The sequence below is a fragment of the Callospermophilus lateralis genome, chromosome 3 (assembly GCF_048772815.1).
Source record: "Callospermophilus lateralis isolate mCalLat2 chromosome 3, mCalLat2.hap1, whole genome shotgun sequence".
In the NCBI taxonomy this organism is placed as follows: domain Eukaryota; kingdom Metazoa; phylum Chordata; class Mammalia; order Rodentia; family Sciuridae; genus Callospermophilus; species Callospermophilus lateralis.
Window position 1 is genome coordinate 1,348,818 of NC_135307.1, and position 20,340 is coordinate 1,369,157.

General features: G+C 54.3%; 1 protein-coding gene across 1 annotated transcript; it reads left to right on the top strand.

The window, feature by feature from the left end:
• The first annotated feature begins 250 nt into the window (after positions 1–250).
• On the top strand, positions 251–20,038 carry LOC143641503 (uncharacterized). Its single transcript, XM_077109003.1, has 7 exons — positions 251–296; positions 401–725; positions 4,225–4,237; positions 5,957–6,236; positions 12,892–12,981; positions 18,682–19,011; positions 19,941–20,038. Exons 1-7 carry the CDS (start codon positions 251–253, stop codon positions 20,036–20,038), a joined length of 1,182 nt encoding a protein of 393 aa, XP_076965118.1.
• The last annotated feature ends 302 nt before the right edge of the window (positions 20,039–20,340 follow it).

A 20,340-nucleotide genomic window follows, 5' to 3' on the forward strand; every position in this document is an offset into this window, starting at 1 on the left:
TTTAATATTATGAGTTAATCTTTCATGAATAAAATGCCACCAACCATCTCGAACATGTTCAAGTTTGCTCTGAGCATAGATGTCTCTAAGGTCTCTACTCAGAGCTGCTATATAGCAGGAGGACATGCAAATAGGGCCTCCCTCTGCTCATGAAAACCAGCCCACCTGACCCTGCAGCTCTGCACAGGAGCCCACCCTGGACTCCCAGCTCAGCCCATTCAGTGATCAGGACTGAACACAGCTGCTCACCATGGAGAGTGTGCTCAGCTGGGTTTTCCTGGTGGCTGTTTTCAAAGGTAATGAATGGAGAACCAGAGATCCTGAGTGTGTGAGGGGACAGGAGTGAGAGGGAGAGTGGGTGAGTGACAGTGTCCTGACCAGGCTGCCTCTGTGTTTGCAGGTGTCCAGTGTGAGGTGCAGCTGGTGGAGTCTGGGGGAGGCCTGGTGCAGCCTGGGGGTTCCCTGCGACTCTCCTGTGCAGCATCTGGATTCACCTTCAGTGACTACTGGATGCACTGGGTCCGCCAGGCTCCAGGGAAGGGGCTGGAGTGGGTCTCATACATTAGTAGTAGTAGTGGTACCATTAACTATGCTGACTCTGTGAAGGGCCGATTCACCATCTCCAGAGAAAACTCCAAGAACACCCTGTACCTACAAATGAGCAGTCTGAGAGCAGAGGACACAGCCACCTATTACTGTGCCAGGGACACAGTGAGGGGACCTCAGTGTGAGCCCAGACACAAACCTCCTGCAGGGTGCCCAGGGCCAGCAGGGGGCGCTCAGCACACAGGAGTCAGGTCAGCCAGGAGCAGGTGCAGAGGGAGGAGAGAGCAGCTCAGCTCAGGCCCTGAGGTCCCTGCCCACCCAGCACCTCCCTGACTTAGCCTTCCTGTGTGATAGTAGGAGCAAATGTGACTCCATTTTGTTTTATGACTTCATCCTGTAAAACAACCATACCAAATAGAAGAGTCATGACTGGGGCAAGATGTTCTTTTCCTTTTGCTATAGAAACCTTTAAGAGCACGGAACTACCTAATAGGGCACTGTTTCTGTAACTAGGGTAATGGGGCTCTGTTCTGTAACTGGGGTGACTGGGATAACTGTGACTGGTAAGGCTTCCCATCGCTTGACTGCACTGTCCTGCTTCTGTAACCTGGCTTGCTTGCATTGGCTAGACCCCCGAACATCCCTTTTGTGGTTTTCAGGCTTATAAGGAGCACCCTTGCAATTGTTCAGGGCTGATCAGGGGAACAGCTTTATGTTCTGGTCAGCCGCCACCGGTGTGTGTCAGTAAAGGCTTGATTCGATTATATGTGAGTGGTCTGGAAGTCAGTTTATGAAACCCTGGGACAAAGCTTTAACTATAACACCTGCAGATTCTCAAGGTCCCTCCTCTGCCAGACCCTCTGTGAGGTGGTTCTTCTCTAGGTCCTGCTTGTCTGGAATTCTCTCAGCACAGACCAGGCAATTTTGCAGATGGAGGTTACTTTTCAGGGACATTTCCTGAGCATGGCCTTTAAAGTGCAGTTTACAGATTTTTCTTTTCCTCATTAAGTATCGAATCCAGGGTGCTCCACCCTTGAGCTCCATTCTAGGCTTTACGTGTCTTATTTTGAGATAGGTCATCCCTAAGATGCCCAGGCTGACCTTGAAGTTATGATTCTCCTGCCTCAGACTTCAGTATCCTGGGGGCTACAGGTGAGCTCCCCACACCTGTCTGAACTTTATGGACTCCTGACACCATGTCTCACTCCCTGTCTGTTCAGGAGATTCCCATGTACTCTTCAAATGACTCCTTACAATTCCCTGTCCACCCAGTGACCTTCCTGTGATGGATCAGGTCACAGCATACAGTTCTCACTGGAGCCCACCTACTGCCAGAACTTTCCACCCCTGGGGACCATGTGCAATGTCTGGAGGGAGTTGTTTTCACATGTAAAGGAGGGATTGCCCTGGCTTCTAGATTTTAGAGACCAATGAGGCTGCCATGCATCCAACCATCACAGAAGAGTACCCACAGTGAGGAATTATCTGACATGAATGTGCATGGACTAACCAGAAAAATGGTGACAGAAAAGCCGAAATCTTAATAAAATGCACAAAATGTGTATATTCAGAGTGAACCTTGTGTGTGTGAGCTGTCTTTCCCTCATGATGAGGCTCTGTGACACCCACACCTCAAACCTAGGGCTCCATATGGTGGACACACCCACTCCTCATGCAGCTGTGCATGGCCTGTGGACAGGGATGACCTAAGCAAAGTCTTCAAGAGAAAGGGGCACCCTGGGCAAGGACCCAGTGGGAAGGATGGTCTGCTATTCAGGTCAGCTCAGCCACTGGCCTCAGGCCCCAGAGGAAATGCTGTGTCCAGGACCACACTGACCCCATCTCACTATGAGCTGACCCTGAGCCTGAGATGCCCCAGGACAGCTGGCTGCTGGGGAGAGGCAGCGTGGAGCCTGCCTGGGTTTCTGGCCACTGTGGCTGCATTGCAGGGTCACAGACAGGGACACCTGGCTCTGTCCCTGCTCACATCAGTGCCCACCCTGTCCTGAGGGTCTGCTCCAGTCTGGGTGAGGATGAGCAGAGGCAATGTCTACATCCCAGATGGTCCTAAGAACCCAGCAGCTGTGGGAAGACATGGAACCCCCAGTCCCCTTTGACTTCAGCACTGACACCACCAGTCAGCAACTGTGTTTTACTTTCATTTTAATACACTTTTAGCTGTAGGTGGGCACAATGCCTTATTTACTGGTGTGTTTCCCGGGTGCTGATGGTCAGACCAGGCCTCCCACAAGGGCTCTGCACTGGCCTCAACCCAGCCCCACACACTCCTCCTGCTGTTGTGATGCATTGGTTTTTCTTGACAGTCCCTGGGTTTCTTCCTGATGACTCCCAGGGCCCATGGTCACACAGGACAGTGGGGCTCCTCTGACATGGTCACAGCAGGTGGGACATGGTGGCTGCACTCTTTCCCTAGTGCTTCCTCTTCCTCCCCTCTCCCCTCCCCCACCCCTCCCTCTTCTCTCCTGGTTTTCTGGTATTTATTTATTTATCTTCTCTATTAAGTGCCACTCAGCTTCTGAGTTGGTCCACACACAGCTGAACCCCCTTGTCTGACCACCTGTCCTGGAGGGTGGGGAACTGCCTTTCTCCTTCTCAGTGGCTCTGCTGCACCAGGTGAGACTGTGGGTCTTCGAGGCCAACTGACCACCACCTGCACCTGTGTCCTGTGTAGAGATGTGGCTTGAACCCCCTCCTTCTGGGGGTCCCTGTCCCTGTGCTGTGCTTTGGGGTCGAGTGCTGGACATCACTCCCTCCAATCCTCCTGAGACCCAGTCCCCAGCCCTGTCCATCACACTCTGTCTCCCACAGGGCAGTCTGTCCATTCACATGGAAGTGCCTGTTGATCTTATCCACACATAGACCTCCAGCCAGGACCCAGTGCCTCTCCTACTCCCAGAAAGGGGCTGGGGCTGGGCTCCGAGGACCCAGGGAAGAGTGGACCTAAGTGGCTGTCCACTCTGGACACTCAAAAGCACGTCCTCCTGTGCAGGAGAAATAATAGGAAGGGGAGAGTGGAGGGGATTCTGAAGTGAAGTGTGTGAGCAGAGGTGCCCTGGAGGGTGTCCACGCTGCCCACTGAGTCCCTTCAACTCCAGCCCCTCCCAGCTCTGGCACCTCTGCTGGAAGGCCAAGTCCTGCATGGGGGTTGCAGGGCCTCTCCAGCCAGGGCCCTGGGCTTTCCCTGGTCAGCACAGCCCAGCTCCCCTGAGGTCAGTGTCTGCTGGGCTGAGGTCTGTTACTGACCCTGCTTCTCCCGGCCTGGTGGGAAGGTGTCTGTCCAACTGCTGAGAAAGGACTTAAGGATTCTGAGGTGCCCCTTAAGGTCATGACTCACAGTGTCCTAGTAATACAACCAGGAAGCACTGAGGTGGGGCCTGGGTTGTGGGGCGCTGTGAGAACTGATGAGGGGAACAGACGCAGCCCCTCGGGGCCCTGGCGCAGTCTCTGCACTGAGCACATGAGGTCTGGTTTCCCTTGATGGCCCCTGACCCCACAGGGGAGCCAGCAGACGGCAGCACCTGGGGCCCAGGAGAGGACAGGCCCCAGGTGGGTGCCCACCTGCAGCAGGACCCTCCTCAGGCAGCACACTGAGCTTTGCCCAGGAACGGGCTGGGCACCAGGAGCATGGCCCATGCTGCTCAGGAAAGGCCCCCACAGGTACCATGGAGATGTGAAGAGATGAGGCAAGGACTGGGCACTGCCGCTGGTCAGATGTTCCTTACTCCAAAGAGCAGGGCCTTCTCCTAAGCCCACTGCTGAGAGGGACCCTCGGTTTTGTTGGCAGCATTTGGACTGCTCAGCTGTGCACCCCATCTTCCCTGGGGCAGGAGTGTCCCCACATTCCCCCCACCCTCCCTCCTGAGGATGATGGGGAATGGACACTGCTCCTGGGACCAGAGCAGGGCTGGCCCCTGGGTCTGTAGACACATTTCCAGGTGAGACGTGTGGGGAGGATGGGGCTGGAACCTGACAGGCAGGTGGTGTCACAGCTGAGGGTTCAGACAGCAGCATCCTGGGCCTGGGCTGCCCTACACTGCCACCCCCGTCCAGCACAGGCAGCTGAACTGAAGTCACTGTGTGAATTTGGGGTGACACACAGTACCACAGACACAGAATACCTTTTATAACCTTCATGATGGCTTTCTCCATCCCCCAGCCTCAGGGTCCCCAAAAGGGGGACAAGAGAAGGTCAGAGGGCTGACAGGAGAGAGGGGGCACGTTCAGAAGTGGACTTTTATTTTGGGTGATGCTGTTTCTTAGAATTTTCTATCTGAAAAAGGCAGAAGGGCAGGATTACAAAGGAACAGGTGAGTGTGACTGAACCCCAGCAGGTGACGCCTACTCCAGGAGCCACACCCTGGTATCCCAGCTGGGGAGCCCCCAAGTTACTGGACCTGGCACTACCCTGCCCGACTGAATGCAGTAACTGTTCAGAACCTGAAGCATCAGGACTTAAGGGGGTTCATGGAGGGCGGCTTCCCTCACTAATGGCTCTCCTCACCTGGGACCTACGCTGAGCTGATCCCTTGGAATCCAGGGAAACCTCTGCAGATGGAGAGGGAGCTGGGCATAGAGAGGGAGTCACATGTCAGTGCACAGCTCCTCTGGGGACAGCCACTTAGACAGTCTGTCTCCTCCTCTTCCCAAATGGTCTCCATCACATGTTGCATCCAGTCTCCCTGCTAGTGCTGATGTGTCCTGGATTACAGGACATTAGAAGATGAGGAAGGCTGCACCTATGTCACACAACCTACATGACAGTGTCACATATTGTCCAGGAACAGAAGGACCATGTCACAGTAGCAGACAGTGGGAGAGAAAGCAGTGTGCTGGCCCCAGAACTGAGCACTCAGTACCCAGAGCCTGAGTGTGTGTGGGGAGTGAGACTGGGCACCAGGAAGGGAGCAGGGTCCTGAGGCAGGGCTGGGCTCAGGAGGGTGGGCTCCCCCTCTGACAGCCTCCAGCCCCCTGAAACCACCTGCTCTCCTCTCACAGGTAAAGCTCCACCTGGGTTCCAGACAGGGACACATCTCAGGGCACAGAGGACCTGGGCAGCCTGACCCCAGCCTCTCCAGATATCAGAAGAGCCTCACCCACATGCAAATCCCTCCTCCTGCTCTGGGTTCAAAGGCCCTCTGGGCTGTGGGAGCTCCCAGCTCTCTGCTCAGACAGGGCTGAGGTCTCTGGGAAGCAGGTGTGGTCTAGAAGATGAGGCTGCTGGGTCTGGTCCTGTGCCTGGCCACAGCTCCCCAAGGTGAGTGTCCCCAGTGTCAGACCTGGGTCCATGGGGAGGTTGTGACTGCAGGTGACTGACAGGGTGTGACTGTCCTTGTCCCCAGGTGTCCTGTGCCAGGTGCAGCTGCAGGAGTCAGGACCTGGCCTGGTGAAGCCCTCGCAGACCCTGTCCCTCACCTGTGCTGTCTCTGGATTCTCCATCACAACCAGTTACTACTGCTGGGAGTGGATCCGTCAGCCCCCAGGACAGGGGCTGGAATGGATAGGGGACATATGTTATAATGGTAACACTTACTACAATCCATCCCTCAAGAGCCGAGTGTCCATCTCCAGAGACACGTCCAAGAACCAGTTCTCCCTGCAGCTGAGCTCTATGACCACTGAGGACACAGCCACCTATTACTGTGCCAGAGACACAGTGAGGGGACCTCAGTGTGAGCCCAGACACAAACCTCCTGCAGGGTGCCCAGGACCAGCAGGGGGTGCTCAGCACACAGGAGCTCAGGTCAGCCCAGGAGCAGGTGCAGAGGAGGAGAGAACTTGACCTCAGTCCTGAGCCTCCTCCCAAGCAGCTCCTCCTGAGAGCCCCAGCTATGGGGTCCTAGAGCAGCCTCCTCCCCTTGGACACCACTCGTTTCTCTCCAGGTGAGGTGTGTCAGGAGCGCTCCTCTTCAGCAGCGGCTGCACAGTCTCCTCTCCAGCTGAGGCTTTCTGTGCAGTGACAGGCTCTGCTCAGGGCCATCACGTGAGCTGTGTGGACACTTCATGGCTTGGGGAACTCCCTCCACTCTCAGAAGGGTCTGGATGTTCCCCTGCCCAGTGTCCCTCCCAATCCAGTGTTCCCTGTGACCTTCCTGTGACTGATCTGTGCACTTGGCACATGTAGAGGTCATAGCCCACATTGTTCCTGAGCCTTCCAGCCACAGGGGACCTTTGACAATGACAAGGCACAGTCTGTCTTGTCACAGGTTAATGAACAGACGGTCGTGCCACCATGTAGGTGATAGAGACCATGGATTCAGCTGATAGTCTAAAGCCACCGTCAGCAGGCACAACAAGGTGTCCTCTGTCCCCAAACATAAGCAGGACTGAGCTGAGGGATGCCAACATGAAGCCCTAAACCTGGTCTCAATGCACAGAACGTGTGTATTCAGAGTGAACTTTGGAGTACGTGAGCTCTAACCTCATGATGAGGCTCTGTGACACCAGAACTCCAACCCATGGTCCCAAAGGGCAGAGGTGCCACTCCTCATGCAGCTGTGTGGCCTGTGGACAGGGGTGACCTGAGGAAGGGCTTGGAGGGAAAGGGGCTCCCTTGGCACAGACTCAGATGGGAGGGTGGTCAGCTCTGCATGGACTGTGGGAGCTGCAGGTTGGCTCTGCCACTGGCCTCAGGACCCCGAGACATGCTGTGCCCAGGACCACTCTGACCCCAACTTGGTTGGGAGCTGACCCTGAGCCTGAGAATCCCCAGGACACCTGCTGCTGGGGAGAAGCAACTTGGAGCCTGGTTACTGCTGGAGCTGGATCCGTCAGCCCCCAGGGAAGTGGTTTCCAGCCACCGTGCTGGACTGCAGGGTCACAGACAGGGACACCCTGGACTCTGTTCCTGCTCATATCAGTGCCCACCCTGTCCTGGAGCCCAGCTCCAGTCTGGGTGAGGATGAGCATGGGCAATGTTTACATCCCAGATTGTCCTAAGCTTGTCCTGGAACATGCCATGAAATAGAATCACTTTATGTATTTTCAAATTATGTTTTGAGAGCTAGAGCACAGACTTTATATAAAACATTTATTATTTGCTAAGTTAAAGTTTTATGTTCTGTATCACCATAAGCCTCTTATGTTTTTATTAATAATAAATCCAAGTTTTAATCACTTTTAATATTTTATTTGAGCATCATAATCATAGAAAAATGGGTGCTTCATTATCACACGTTGGTAGAGGATAAACAGATGGTGAAGAGGAAATGCTTCTGTGTATTCTGTGTGTCTGACTGCTGAGAGCCATTGCCATGCGTCATTCCTACTTGGCCCACCAAATGCCACAGTCTGGCTGGGCACAAAATCACGAGCCACTCACAGCCTTGTAGATTCAAACAGCAATTCTTTATTTCCGAACTCACACCGACACTCTACAAACACCTTCTGTGGAAATCCACGTTCTGGGCCAAATCCACACTCTCCACTGGACTCTGTATCCCAAAATACTCTGAATCCCATGAGAACTCAATGGGAACTCAAGGCGCCTGAGGCAATAGGATACGCCCTATTCCCAGCAGGAATAACCTTAAACCTGGAACCTCCCTAAACTCAAGGAGCAGGATTCTCCCTAATCCCAGCAGGATACACCCTAAACCTGGATCCGCCCTGGTCCTTGAGCAAGGTCACCTTACATGCAATGTCACTGCAAATGACCTGGGTCCAATATGGGGAGTCCTTCCTCTATGCAACATTGGGTAGGCTGACAAAGAAATTGCCATGCGTCATTCCTACTTGGCAATGGCTCTCAGCAACTGACATTTCTGTATGGGGCTTACTCCTTTCAATTTATTATCTTTCTTTACACAAAATATAAATGCAATGATTTGCCTTTGTTTTTAAGTCCTTTGTAGCCTTACAATTAACTCTCTATAATCATAATCCTACACTTTATTTGTTTTTTAGCAAACAAAGATAATATTGCATTTTAATTAAGAGTGACTTTCCACAGTGGTGTAGTTTCTGTCTCTCAGGATTTGCTCTGTGTGTTCACTAGGCTTCTCCCTGAGCCTTGGTAGTTGCTAGGAGCACTTTTAAAATACCAAACGCCCCTTAATAGCAAAGATTCTGTATTTGATTGCTTAAGCCTGTTTTATGAGTATAATATATTCACTTAGATACATAAACTAGACTTATGGATTTGACATTGGAATATATTTTTAAATTCATGAATAAGCAATGAGGTGTTGTATGTTGTGGTCTTTCTCATGTGAAGATGTTTCATCATCCACATCACTCAGAATGTCAGCAACTCTCTCCATCAGACAACAGCTGGCCATTCCAGGTGTATTTTAACACTTACACTGATACCCAGCTCTAATGAGGCAGAAGCCAGCACCCTGACATAGGGGTGCCAGGCACCATGGTGGATCCCAGGCTGTGCACACGCAACTGTCCATCGCCTGTCCCTCCTGGGTATGGGGGGCCACCAGCTGCTCTGCCCCAGTCACTGAGAAGCACAGCCTGGCTGTGGTCACAGGTGCCCTGTGAGCTGCAGAGCCCCAGGACAAGGCCCTCTCTACACGTGGCCCTCACCACTCCCCTCACCCTCGCCCTCCCTGCACCTTCCCATCTCCAGGGGCCACTGTCCTCTCTCTTTCCAGGACCTGATGCAGTAGCTTCCCCACATGAGGCATGGTGTGGTGATGGTCTCCCTCTGCCTGACCCATTTCAGCTAGGACCCTGTGCTCCAGGGCCATGCCCAGGGCCAGCAGGGACAGGATGCCATTCTTGTTGGCTGAATGGCATTCCTCCTCTGTGGATAGTATATTTTCCCCTTATTAATTAAGGGACAATGTGGTCATCAGGGAAAGTGCTTTAACACTCATGGAGTTAAGGAGTTAAGGACAGGCCTCTTGGACTCCACATCCCACCTCCTGGGAACCCTGGGCAGAGGTCCTTCCCTCCCCCCACCCCCCGACAAAGCCTCAGGCTGTTCTAACCCATGGCTCTGCTGGGCTCAGGTCAGGCTGCACATGGTGGGCTCTCCTGTCCACTGCTGTCCAAGCTGGTCCTGCAGCTAGTACACATACAGTGTGGGGGTCTTAGGAGGACTTGCTCCCAGGATCCTCTAGTCGTGGCATTAGGACCACTCTGTGTAGGGGGCACATCTGGGACAAAGCTCTGCCTGAGCAAACTTCTATCCAGGACATTCTATGAAATGCAGGTGGAGAAAGACCACCTCTACACTCTGGCACCCTGTAGGCCTGCAGAGTCGCCCCATGGGTGCAGCCAGGTTTTCTGCTCAGTGACTGTTCTAGCACACAACTCAGAGTTGGCACAGACCAACACTTTACCCAGTCCCAGGCCTGCATCCACATCCTTAGATGGTCACTAGGACCACCTCAGTCCAGTCTGTGCTGCTCTGAGCAGCTCCTGATCTGAGGGTTCACAAGGAGAGAGCTGTGCTGCAGCAGGTTCTGGAGACCAGGGTGCAAACACCCAGGTGCTGCTCCTGACCAGGGTCCTGAGGCTGCAGCACCACATGGCAGGAGGCAGGAGGCAAAGAGAGGCAGATGGGGCTGGACCCCTGAGTGGTGCTGGGATCTTCCTGAGGGATGAGCGTGCCATTAATGGCCTCCACCAGCCCTAGGGAATCTCCCACTGAAGTGCCATTGGTCCACACCTGGGGCACCACCAGAAAATCACATCATCTGCTAGATTCCTAATTATCTGCATTGATAAAGATGTCATCATATTTCACAAGGGACACAGTTTAACTGTGGCCTCCATGAGACACATCAATAGTTATAGGGAACTCAACGCTCCTGGTGATGGGACGCTCCACTTGTTGGGTCTAAGAGAGCAGGAGATCACAGCTCTGTGACCTTAGTGTCCAGCTGTGCTGCTGCTCCTCCCACAGTGACCTCTGTGACATGCCAGGGCATCTCCACCATGACCATGAAGGACACACAGGGCTGCTGCCACCAGGTGACCTTCCTGATCCTGTGACTGCCTGAGCTGAAGGAGACCCACTGCACATCTGTGGTCACACAGAGCAACCCTGGAGCTGACCCACCAGTGATAGGGACTCACTTGATTAATCCTTATCAATCCCAGGACCTTGAGAGGTGGACCTGTCCTCTCCTGGTTGACCCAGTGTGACCCATGGCTTCTCCTGCACTAGCACTGCCCCCAGAACCACAGGCCAAGGAGCCCAATGTCTGATCACACTTGAGATCCTGCCCAGGTTATCACAGACCAAGGTGTCTGGCTGACCCTGAGGGACAGCAGCAGTGACTATGGGAAGAGCAGCCTGGGTTCCACTTGTTCTGCCCCAGTCAGACGTCCCCAGAGGCAGAGAGGCCCAGAGACCAGGGAGGGCAGGACAGGAGCTCACAGGTGGGCTGGGAGGGCTGCACAGTGTCCATGCACTTTGTTCCAGGATCAAGGAGAAGCCCAAATCCAGGTGCACTGCAGAAATGCTCCTGGCATCTGGGACGCTGTAGCTGCTGCAGACAGTGGGGACCTGCTGCCTGGGGCCACAGCACATGGGTCTGCAGAGCAGAGGGGAGAGGTGGACGAGCTGAGCCCTCCACATCTGTGGTCCCAGCTGAAGGACTTTCCTCATCTGCACCATCACAGACTGAGGCTGAGAGGATGAGGGTCCAGGGACCTGTGCTCCACCCTGCACTCACTGCTGCCCTGGTGGGGACGATGGCACAGCTGTGCTCACACCCTTATGTATCAGTACAGCTGCTTCAAGTCAGCCAAAGGTGCAGAGGGGAGTGGGAAGCCAGAGGCAGACCCAGTGAGCTGACAGGGGCCCAGAATTCTGAAGATGGACTGTCATCCAAAAGGAACTTCATGGTTCATAGATGAACCCTAGGTGCAGCAAACCCACAGCCTGTTCTTCATCCAAGAAGGGGCTCCAGAGTTCCCATAATCCCTGTCCTGTACTGTGCATGAGATGCTTTGAGGAGCAAAGGGATTCAGAGGGTAGAAGCACTTGCCTAGATGCTGGGCTAGTATGTCACTTGCATTTCCTGGACAGTGTGAGCAACATGTTTAAAATTATGAGTTAATCTTTCATGAATAAAATGACACCAACCTTCTCTAACATGTTCAAGTTTGCTCTGAGCATAGATGTCTCTAAGGCCTCCATCCAGATCTGCTATTTCGCAGGAGGACATGCAAATAGGACCTCCCTCTGCCAATTAAAAGCAGCCCACCTGACCCTGCAGCTCTGCACAGGAGCCCAGCCCTGGACTCCCAGCTCAGCCCACTCAGTGATCAGGACTGAACACAGCTGCTCACCATGGAGAGTGTGCTCAGCTGGGTTTTCCTGGTGGCTGTTTTCAAAGGTAATGAATGGAGAACCAGAGATCCTGAGTGTGTGAGGGGACAGGAGTGAGAGGAAGAGTGGGTGAGTGACAGTGTCCTGACCAGGCTGCCTCTGTGTTTGCAGGTGTTCAATGTGAGGTGCAGCTGGTGGAGTCTGGGGGAGGCCTGGTGCAGCCTGGGGGTTCCCTGTGACTCTCCCGTGCAGCCTCTGGATTCACCTTCAGTAGCTACTAGATGCACTGGGTCCGTCAGGCTCCAGGGCAGGGACTAGAGTTGGTTGGCTGAATTTACCAGGTAGTGGTCACACCTACTACCCAGACTTCATGAAGGGCTGATTCACCATCTCCAGAGACAACTCCAAGAACATGCTGTACCTGCAAATGATCAGTCTGAGAGTCGAGGACACGGCCACCTATTACTGAGCTGGAAACCCATAAGCACAGACACAAACCTCCTTGCAGGGAGCCCAGGGCCAGCAGGGGGCGCTCAGCACAAAGGGAGCTCAGGTCAGCCAGGAGCAGGTGCAGAGGGAGGTTGAGAGCTGGTTTGCTGCGTGTGGTTTCCTCTCCATGAACCAGCTTCCCAGGGAGCCATCTGGACTTGTTGTCTTTACTAAACATTGGTTTCTATGAAAATATGGATCCTGGTTTTTGAGATGTATTTTCCTTGTTAATATTAGTGCATCATAGTTATCCTTATTATTGCTTTTCCATTAACCTAGTGGTAGACATCCATTGAGTATCAAAGCAGGTTCTTCCTGTGGTCACTGTGCCGTGTGCAGGACTCAGGTCCAGTCCTGGCTCCACCATGAAGGTGACTCTCAGAACTTGACAATTGAGTCAGGTCCCACCCAGGGTCTCTCTGCAGCATGGACGTCCTGGTGTGGAACAGGGGGCCCCACTGGCTGAGGCCTCTGTCCACTCACTGCCCTCCCAGGCCTGTTCAGACTGAGACCTTTGTGCAGCTGAGTCAGAGCAGAGCAGTGGTCAGAGTCTTCTCCACACTCACTGCTCTCTCAATGCCTGTGAGCTCCCTCCTCTCCAGGTTGTGAAAAGGTGGTGGGTGTGGTGAAGGACTTCCCAGGTATGAAGCATCTGGACGTTCCTCTCATGTGGATTCTGCTGCTGGATGAAGGTCAGTGCTGGCTGAGGGTTTCCCACATCACTGCACTCACAGGCCTCTCTCCACCATGGAGCCTGTGGTGCTGGGCAGGTGTGGGGTTTGCTGAAACCCTCCCCACATTCACGGCATGGGAAAGGCTGGTCTCCAGTGTGACCCTTAGGTGTGCAATGAGATTGGCATTTCTGCTGAAGACCTTCCACATTCACTGCACCTGGGTGTCCTGTCCAGTGGGCTCTATCTGGAGTGTCAAAGGCTGGACTGATGGTCAGCAGCTGCCCACATGCTCTCCATTCCTGGGGCCTTTCCCTGTGAGAGGCCCTGCACTCTCAGTGCTCCCTGGAGGCTGCCCTCTGGTGAGTCCCTGGTCCCTGAACACACTTGAGCTGCTGAACATCCTTCCCACCTCCCTGCTCTCCAGGCCTCTCCCACAGGTGGTTCTGCAGCTGATCAAGGCTGGGACCCCGTACTCCTCTTTTAAGTGTTGCTCCTAGGGCACAGCATGGGGTGCTGAGGGTCCCACTTAGCTCTCCTCCTGGGGTGCCTCTGCCCAGATGGAGCTCCACCCCTCTGCTCTGTGCCCACAGCCTTCACCATCCACAGGGGGTTCTGCAGCCTCAGGAGCCCAGGCCAAGTCCTGCCCACAGCTGATGACCTCAGACTCTCTCCCTGCTGGTGCTGTCACGGCTGCCACCACAGGCATCTGATCTCTGTGTGGGCACAAAGTCCTGCTCAGTGCTGCCCTCCTGCCCTGGCCAGCTCAGCAGAGCCAGCTCCTCCCTGTCCACTCTTAGAAGAGTCTAAAATACCTGATTTCCACCCTACCCCTGACTGACCAGATGAGGACATTAAGTAACTCCTGTTGTGTTAAGTGCTCTGGGAGAGAGGGAGAGAGACGGGGGGAGAGAAAGTAGGAGGTGACCCCAGGCCCAGAGTTCCCGGGGAGCAGCTGTGCAGGCACAGACACAGGAGGCCTCAGACGTCCTCTGAGAACTTGGGAATCTCAGGGATCCCAGGGGTGAGAGCAGCTTCATCACGAGGGGTTAATTTTTTTCAATTTGCTTTTATTTTTTAAATACATGACAGCAGCATGCACCACAATTCTTATTACACACATAGAACCCAATTTTTCCTATCTCTGGTTGTGTATAATGTATGCTTACACCAATGCATGTCTTCCTACATGTACTTTGGATAATGATGCCCATCACATTCCATCATCATTGCTAACCCCCTGCCCCCTCCCTTCCCCTCCCACCCCTGTGCCCTATCTAGAGTTCTTCTGTTCCTCCCATGCTCCCTCTCCCTAGCCCACTATGAGTCAGTCACCTTATATCAGAGAAAACCTTCACCATTTGTTTTTTGGGGATTGGCTAACTTCACTTAGCATAATCTTCTTCGACTGCATCCATTTTCCTGCAAATGCCATGATTTTATTCTCTTATTGCTGAGTAATATTCCATTGTGTATATATGCCACATTTTCAATCCATTCATCCACTGAAGGTCATTTAGATTGACTCCACAGTTTAGCTATTGTGAATTGTGCTGCTATACACATTGATGTGGCTGTGTCCCTGTAGTGTGCTGTTTTTAGGTCCTTTGGGCATATACCAAGGAGAGGGATAGCTGGGTCAAATAGTGGTTCCATTCCAAGATTTTCAAGGAATCTCCATACAGCTTTCCATATTGGCTGCACCAATTTACAGTCCCACCAGCAATGTATTAGTGGGCCTTGTCCCCACATCTTATCTTGAGAGGGTTTAAGCAGGAGTGCTGCAGAATACAGTGACCCACTGACCCTGGGGAACAAGGATGGGAGCTGTCCCTTGACCATGCTGTCCCCAGCACCTACAAGAGCCCCACAGGCACACCACACCACCCATCCAGAACCTTCCTGTGGCTGACAGAGCAGAGCAAAGGCCCTCAGGAGGCCACCCCCTGTGTCCTCCCTCTGCATGGCCGTGCACCCCTGCAGGGAACACACCCTCCTGTGTGGTGCTGCCACCCCTGACCACTGGGCCTCCCATTCCTGGATGGGTGGCAGGAGGAGGACCAGCAGGAAGCAGGAAGGAGCCCCCAGTCCCCCCACCCCAGCCCCCAGTGCCTCTGAGCAGCAGGAGACAAACACCTCTCTAGGAAGGATGGGGTCCTACCCTGTGCTCCCCACTTTATCCTCGTCTTCAGTCTCAGGCTGAAAGGCAGCCCTGACTGAGCAGCCCTGTCTCCTCCTCATGGGGCCTTCATTGTAGCATTGAGGTCCTGACACTGCTCCTCGGCCTGGGGACAGCACCTGTGTGAATGTCCAGGGATGTCAGGAGCAGGGTGTGGGCAAGCAGTTCTGCTGTGACTGACTGAAAGTGAGGCTGCTCTTCCCTCATGTCCCCACCCAGGTGTAGGTCCAGAAGTTGGGGCCAGGCCTGGTGATGCCCCTGCCCACCCTGTCTCTCACCTGTGCTGACTCTGATTCTCTCTACCCAGCCATGGTGTGAGCTGGATCCACCAGGCTTCAGGGAGGGGCCTGGAGTGGGTTAGAAGGATGGATGGAGGTGGAACAGATCCCATTCCACACGTGGTCCTGAGTCCCTGCTGGTCCTCAGTGCTCCTTGATGGTCCTGAGCACATGCTGGTTCTTCCCCCAGGTGTCCTTGGCCTACTGCAGCTGCAGGGGTTGGCACCTGCCTGGTTGATAGTCAGATTCACCAGGGACACTTCCAAGAGCCAGGTTTCATTAGAACTTAACAGGGTGCAACCTGAGGATATGGCTGTGTATTCCAGTGGGAGACACCCAGTGAGGGAACTCAGTGTGCGCCCAGTCACTCACCTGCCTGCAGGGGGCGCTGAGGACCAGCAGGGACCTGAGGACCAGCAGGGGGCGCTGAGGACCAGCAGGGAGCTGAGGACCAGCAGGGGGAGCTGAGGACCAGCAGGGGGTGCTGAGGTCCAGCAGGGAGCTGAGGACCAGCAGGGAGCTGAGGACCAGCAGGGACCTGAGGACCAGCAGGGAGCTGAGGACCAGCAGGGGGAGCTGAGGACCAGCAGGGGGCGCTGAGGACCAGCAGGGAGAGCTTAAGACCAGCAGAGGGATCAGGACCACCAGGGCCCCTTAGGGTCAGGAGGGAGGTCAGGCTCAGCACATAGAGTGAGGACCAGCAGAGACATTTAGGATCAGCAGGGGAAGCTCAGGACCACCAGCTCCACATCTCAGCCCCAGGAGAAGATAGAGCAGTGTCCTGGGTGGGATTGTTTTATGTATGTAGTTTCCCTATAAAACTCAGCAATTCTTCCAGCATTCTGTCTAATTCCACTTCTTAATATTTATTTCAATTATATTTTCAGTAAATAATATTCTGTTTTTCTACTCTAGATTCAAATTCTTGTGATGCTTAACATATTCCTGAATATTGATCTTAAGTCCTGAGCCTTGATGACTATCCCAATAAGGCTGAAGAATTTAAATTCTGTGTGACTCCTTCTCCTTATTTGCTGTGCACACAGAGGAGGAGCCACATACCTGTGTTTGAAGCAGCATCACAGGAACATGGGACAGAACCTGAAGCTTGTCCTGCTGCAGACGTGTACAGCAAGAGTGCCCCAGCTCTGGAGGCCACATCAGACCCCCTCAGTCCTGGGAGCCAGGTCAAACTCCAGTTCAAAGCTGTTGTATTTTTGCAGTTGGCTATGGACACGACCTTCCTGGGAAGGCAATTCCCAACCAAGGCCTCATTCCCAGGAGGTTCCCTGTGACCAGTCCTCTTGTTCCTGTCTCATGCTGTGAACAAATGTTCTTCTGACGAGCAATAAAGGACCATGTTCCCTGTAATGTCTGTGCATTGTGATTTTATGGTTTCCAATGGTCCCAAGAATTCTGCTCTGGAATCCTAGGCTTCAGATGAGAAAGAACACTGGAATGTGCCTTACACAGAAAGCATGTGGGGAACAGGAACTTTTATCAAGTGTGACTCAGAAATCTTGGCCATGGTGCCTGTGTCAACAGGTCTGCAATGTCAACCATCCATGAGTGGGAGGAAGAACCACCTGAATTGAGCATGAGACCACTCAGAAAATTTCCAACCAACACAAGTGACAGGAGAGGAAGTCATGGAGAAGCATGGAGGGACCCAGATGTTGGATCCATGAAATCTTCAACATACAGTAATGCAGGGCATAGACTAGAATGAGGTTGTTGTCAATGCAGTGAATGGCCAAGTGACCTCAGGTAGGGCCATGAAAAGCAGTAGGTGCTGGAGCCCACTGACTCACACCTGGATGACGGGTACAGAAAACAGTGTCATGACAGGGGTCCAGGTTCACAGATGTGATGGAAAAACAACATTCAATATGAGATGATTTGCTAGGATTTGGAAACTGCACCCAGTGGCACACCTGGCTTTGCAGGAGGTGAATAATGGAGACCTGCAGGTCTCACCTGAGCCACCCCAGGACCAGGAGGTGGTGCTGCAGGCTCAGTGTTTGCAGGGAGTTCATGGTCAACTCCACAGGGAACAAGGAGAGGAGCCCACATGTCTTATTAGTGGGCTGTGCTCACTCAGTTAGGCAGGAGGTCAATTCCTGAACCTCATCAGGAGGTCAGCAACTACACCTGCCCTCTCAGTGACCCCACCTCACTAAAGACAGGGTCCACTGTTCTCTCCAAATGCTGGGCTGTGGGCAAGGCAGGTCTCACTGCAGTGATGCTGCACAGGGAAGGGGACTGGGCCTCCCCCTCACCCAGCCTGCCCTGCATGCCGTCCTGTCTGCTGTCAGCCTGGCTCTGCTGCTCTGGGGGACTCAGGGGTTCTCAGCCTCAGGCTGCAGCTGAGAGCTGCCTCTGCTCCCAGGACTCTCACCTGGCCCAGCACCTCCATCCTGTCCTCTCCTGGTGGAGACCAGAGGGCAGGACAGGTGAGGGGAAGAGCTCAGGGCAGATTCCCACCCACTGCTGTCCACAGGCATTGGCTGGACAGTCAGGAGGACAAGCAGGGCAGAGGGTGGGGAGGGCAGTGGGCACACAGCAGGAAGCCCCTGCCCTCCTGAGACCCTGCTCCCTCCTCTCCTGCTCAGTCTGCAGCCCCCAAATCTCACAGAGATGAAAGAGAAGAGCTAGTCCTGAGAACAAAGGGGGGCTCTTCTCCTGGACGTGGGGAACCCCATCCTCAGCCCTGGGCTCTGCTCAGTCATCACTGAGGGCTTCTCCTTCAGGGCTGGGAGGTGAACTGGGCCTCTTGCATGCTGGGCACGTTCCTGCCACTCTGAGACCCTCCCAGGTGCAGGAGGAAGGGCTTGGGGGAGGCAGGGCTGGGCTCAGGAGGGTGGGCTCCCCCTCTGACAACCTTCCAGCTCCCTGAAACCACCTGCTCTCCTCTCACAGGTAAAGCTCCACCTGGGTTCCAGACAGGGACACAGCTCAGGAGCACAGAGGACCTGGGCAGCCTGACCCCAGCCTCTCCAGATATCAGAAGAGCCTCACCCACATGCAAATCCCTCCTCTTGCTCTGGGTTCAAAGGCCCTCTGGGCTGTGGGAGCTCCCAGCTCTCTGCTCAGACAGGGCTGAGGTCTCTGGGAAGCAGGTGTGGTCTAGAAGATGAGGCTGCTGGGTCTTGTCCTGTGCCTGGTCACAGCTCCCCAAGGTGAGTGTCCCCAGTGTCAGACCTGGGTCCATGGGGAGGTTGTGACTGCAGGTGACTGACAGGTTGTGACTGTCCTTGTCCCCAGGTGTCCTGTGCCAGGTGCAGCTGCAGGAGTCAGGACCTGGCCTGGTGAAGCCCTCGCAGACCCTGTCCCTCACCTGTGCTGTCTCTGGATTCTCCATCACAACCAGTAACAGCTACTGGCACTGGATCCGTCAGCCCCCAGGGAACGGGCTGGAGTGGATAGGACGCATAAGTTATGGTGGTAACACTAAGTACAGCCCATCCCTCACAAGCCGAGTGTCCATCTCCAGAGACACATCCAAGAACCAGTTCTCCCTGCAGCTGAGCTCCCTGACCACTGAGGACACAGCCACCTATTACTGTGCCAGAGCCACAGTGAGGGGACCTCAGTGTGAGCCCAGACACAAACCTCCTGCAGGGCGTCCAGGGCCAGCAGGGGGCACTCTGCACACAGGAGCTCAGGTGCCCCCTTCAGAGCAGCAGAGGAGAGTGGATGGTTTCTCTCCAGGTGATCAGTGTCTCCCTGGATCCCATCATGGAGAACCTGGAGGTCTCTTCTGCCTCAGATCATCCCATGCTCTTCTCTTATGGAGTCAGGAGTGTCTTTATCCCCTATCTCAGGTCAGGCTGCACAGTACATGTGGTAGAGAGCTGCCTGCTGCCTCCCACATCTGTGTGTCCATGTGTGTGTATATGTGTGTGTGTTTGTGTGTGTGTGTATGTGACACTGTGTGGCTGAGACCCCTGGAAGGCAGACTCTGCTACCTTGTCACATTGATGAGCTCCAGGCCTGCCCCTTGCTCCAGCAGCCAGTCCCTGGGCAGCTGCAGAGGACTCACATGGGGAAGGCTCAGCAGGCTCTCAGACACCTCCACCCATCACAGCCATGACCCTGACCCTGCCAGGTGCTCTCTACACACTGACCTGGGTCACCCTCCCCAGGGCAGGCAGCTGTCAGCTCACACCAAGGCTGTAGCCTCCTCTTCCAGACCAGAGCACGGATCCCAGAGTCCTCAGCCCACGTGCACACACACACACACACACACACACACACACACACACACTCACACACACATACACACACACACACACTCACACACACTCTCACACACTCACACACACTTGCAATGGAAACCTGTGTCTGCTACTCAGCCTACCACACAGTGTCCTTAGTTGTCATCATAGAAACGTCCTTTGCCACAGTGGTTCTCCTGGTGACTGCACAGCTGCCCTCCACCCTTGGCCACATCTCCTCCTCATCTCTCCCTGGTGACCTCTCCCACCCTGGTTCATGGGTTGCCTGAGCCTTTCCCTGGGCAGGTGGCATCCTGCATGTGGATGTGGTGTCCAGGGTCCTGCTGCTGCTGGGCTCCACCCCAAGGGCCATGACAGTGTCTGGGGTCAGTCTGGGTGTCTGAGGGCAGTGGGCCTCTCCTGGTCCTGGGTGTAGAGAGCTCCCTGCTGCCTCCCACGTCACAATCTCAGGGCCCAAATGCCAGCTCTGCCAGGCTCAGGAGCCCTGTGACCACATTAAGCCTCATCTCAGTTCACCCCACAAAGTGACTTGGCTGTGACTCACTGACCTGGACACCTCAGCTCACCTGGTCTCAGTGTGCACAGAGGGCACTGGGTCCACTCCTCACCCCTGTGTCCCTGGAGTGTGGGGTGAGTGACCTGAGTGTGCACCTAGGAAGGAGCAGGGTGCCCACAGCAGACACAG

Excerpts from the sequence above, each read along its gene's own strand:
- LOC143641503 (XM_077109003.1), top strand. The coding sequence starts at position 251 with ATGGAGAGTGTGCTCAGCTGGGTTTTCCTGGTGGCTGTTTTCAAAG. Across the intron at positions 6,237-12,891 it reads CACAGTGAGGGGACCTCAGT|GTTGTGAAAAGGTGGTGGGT; the intron begins GTGAGCCCAGAC and ends CCTCCTCTCCAG. Across the intron at positions 19,012-19,940 it reads CACAGTGAGGGGACCTCAGT|GTGGCATCCTGCATGTGGAT; the intron begins GTGAGCCCAGAC and ends TTCCCTGGGCAG.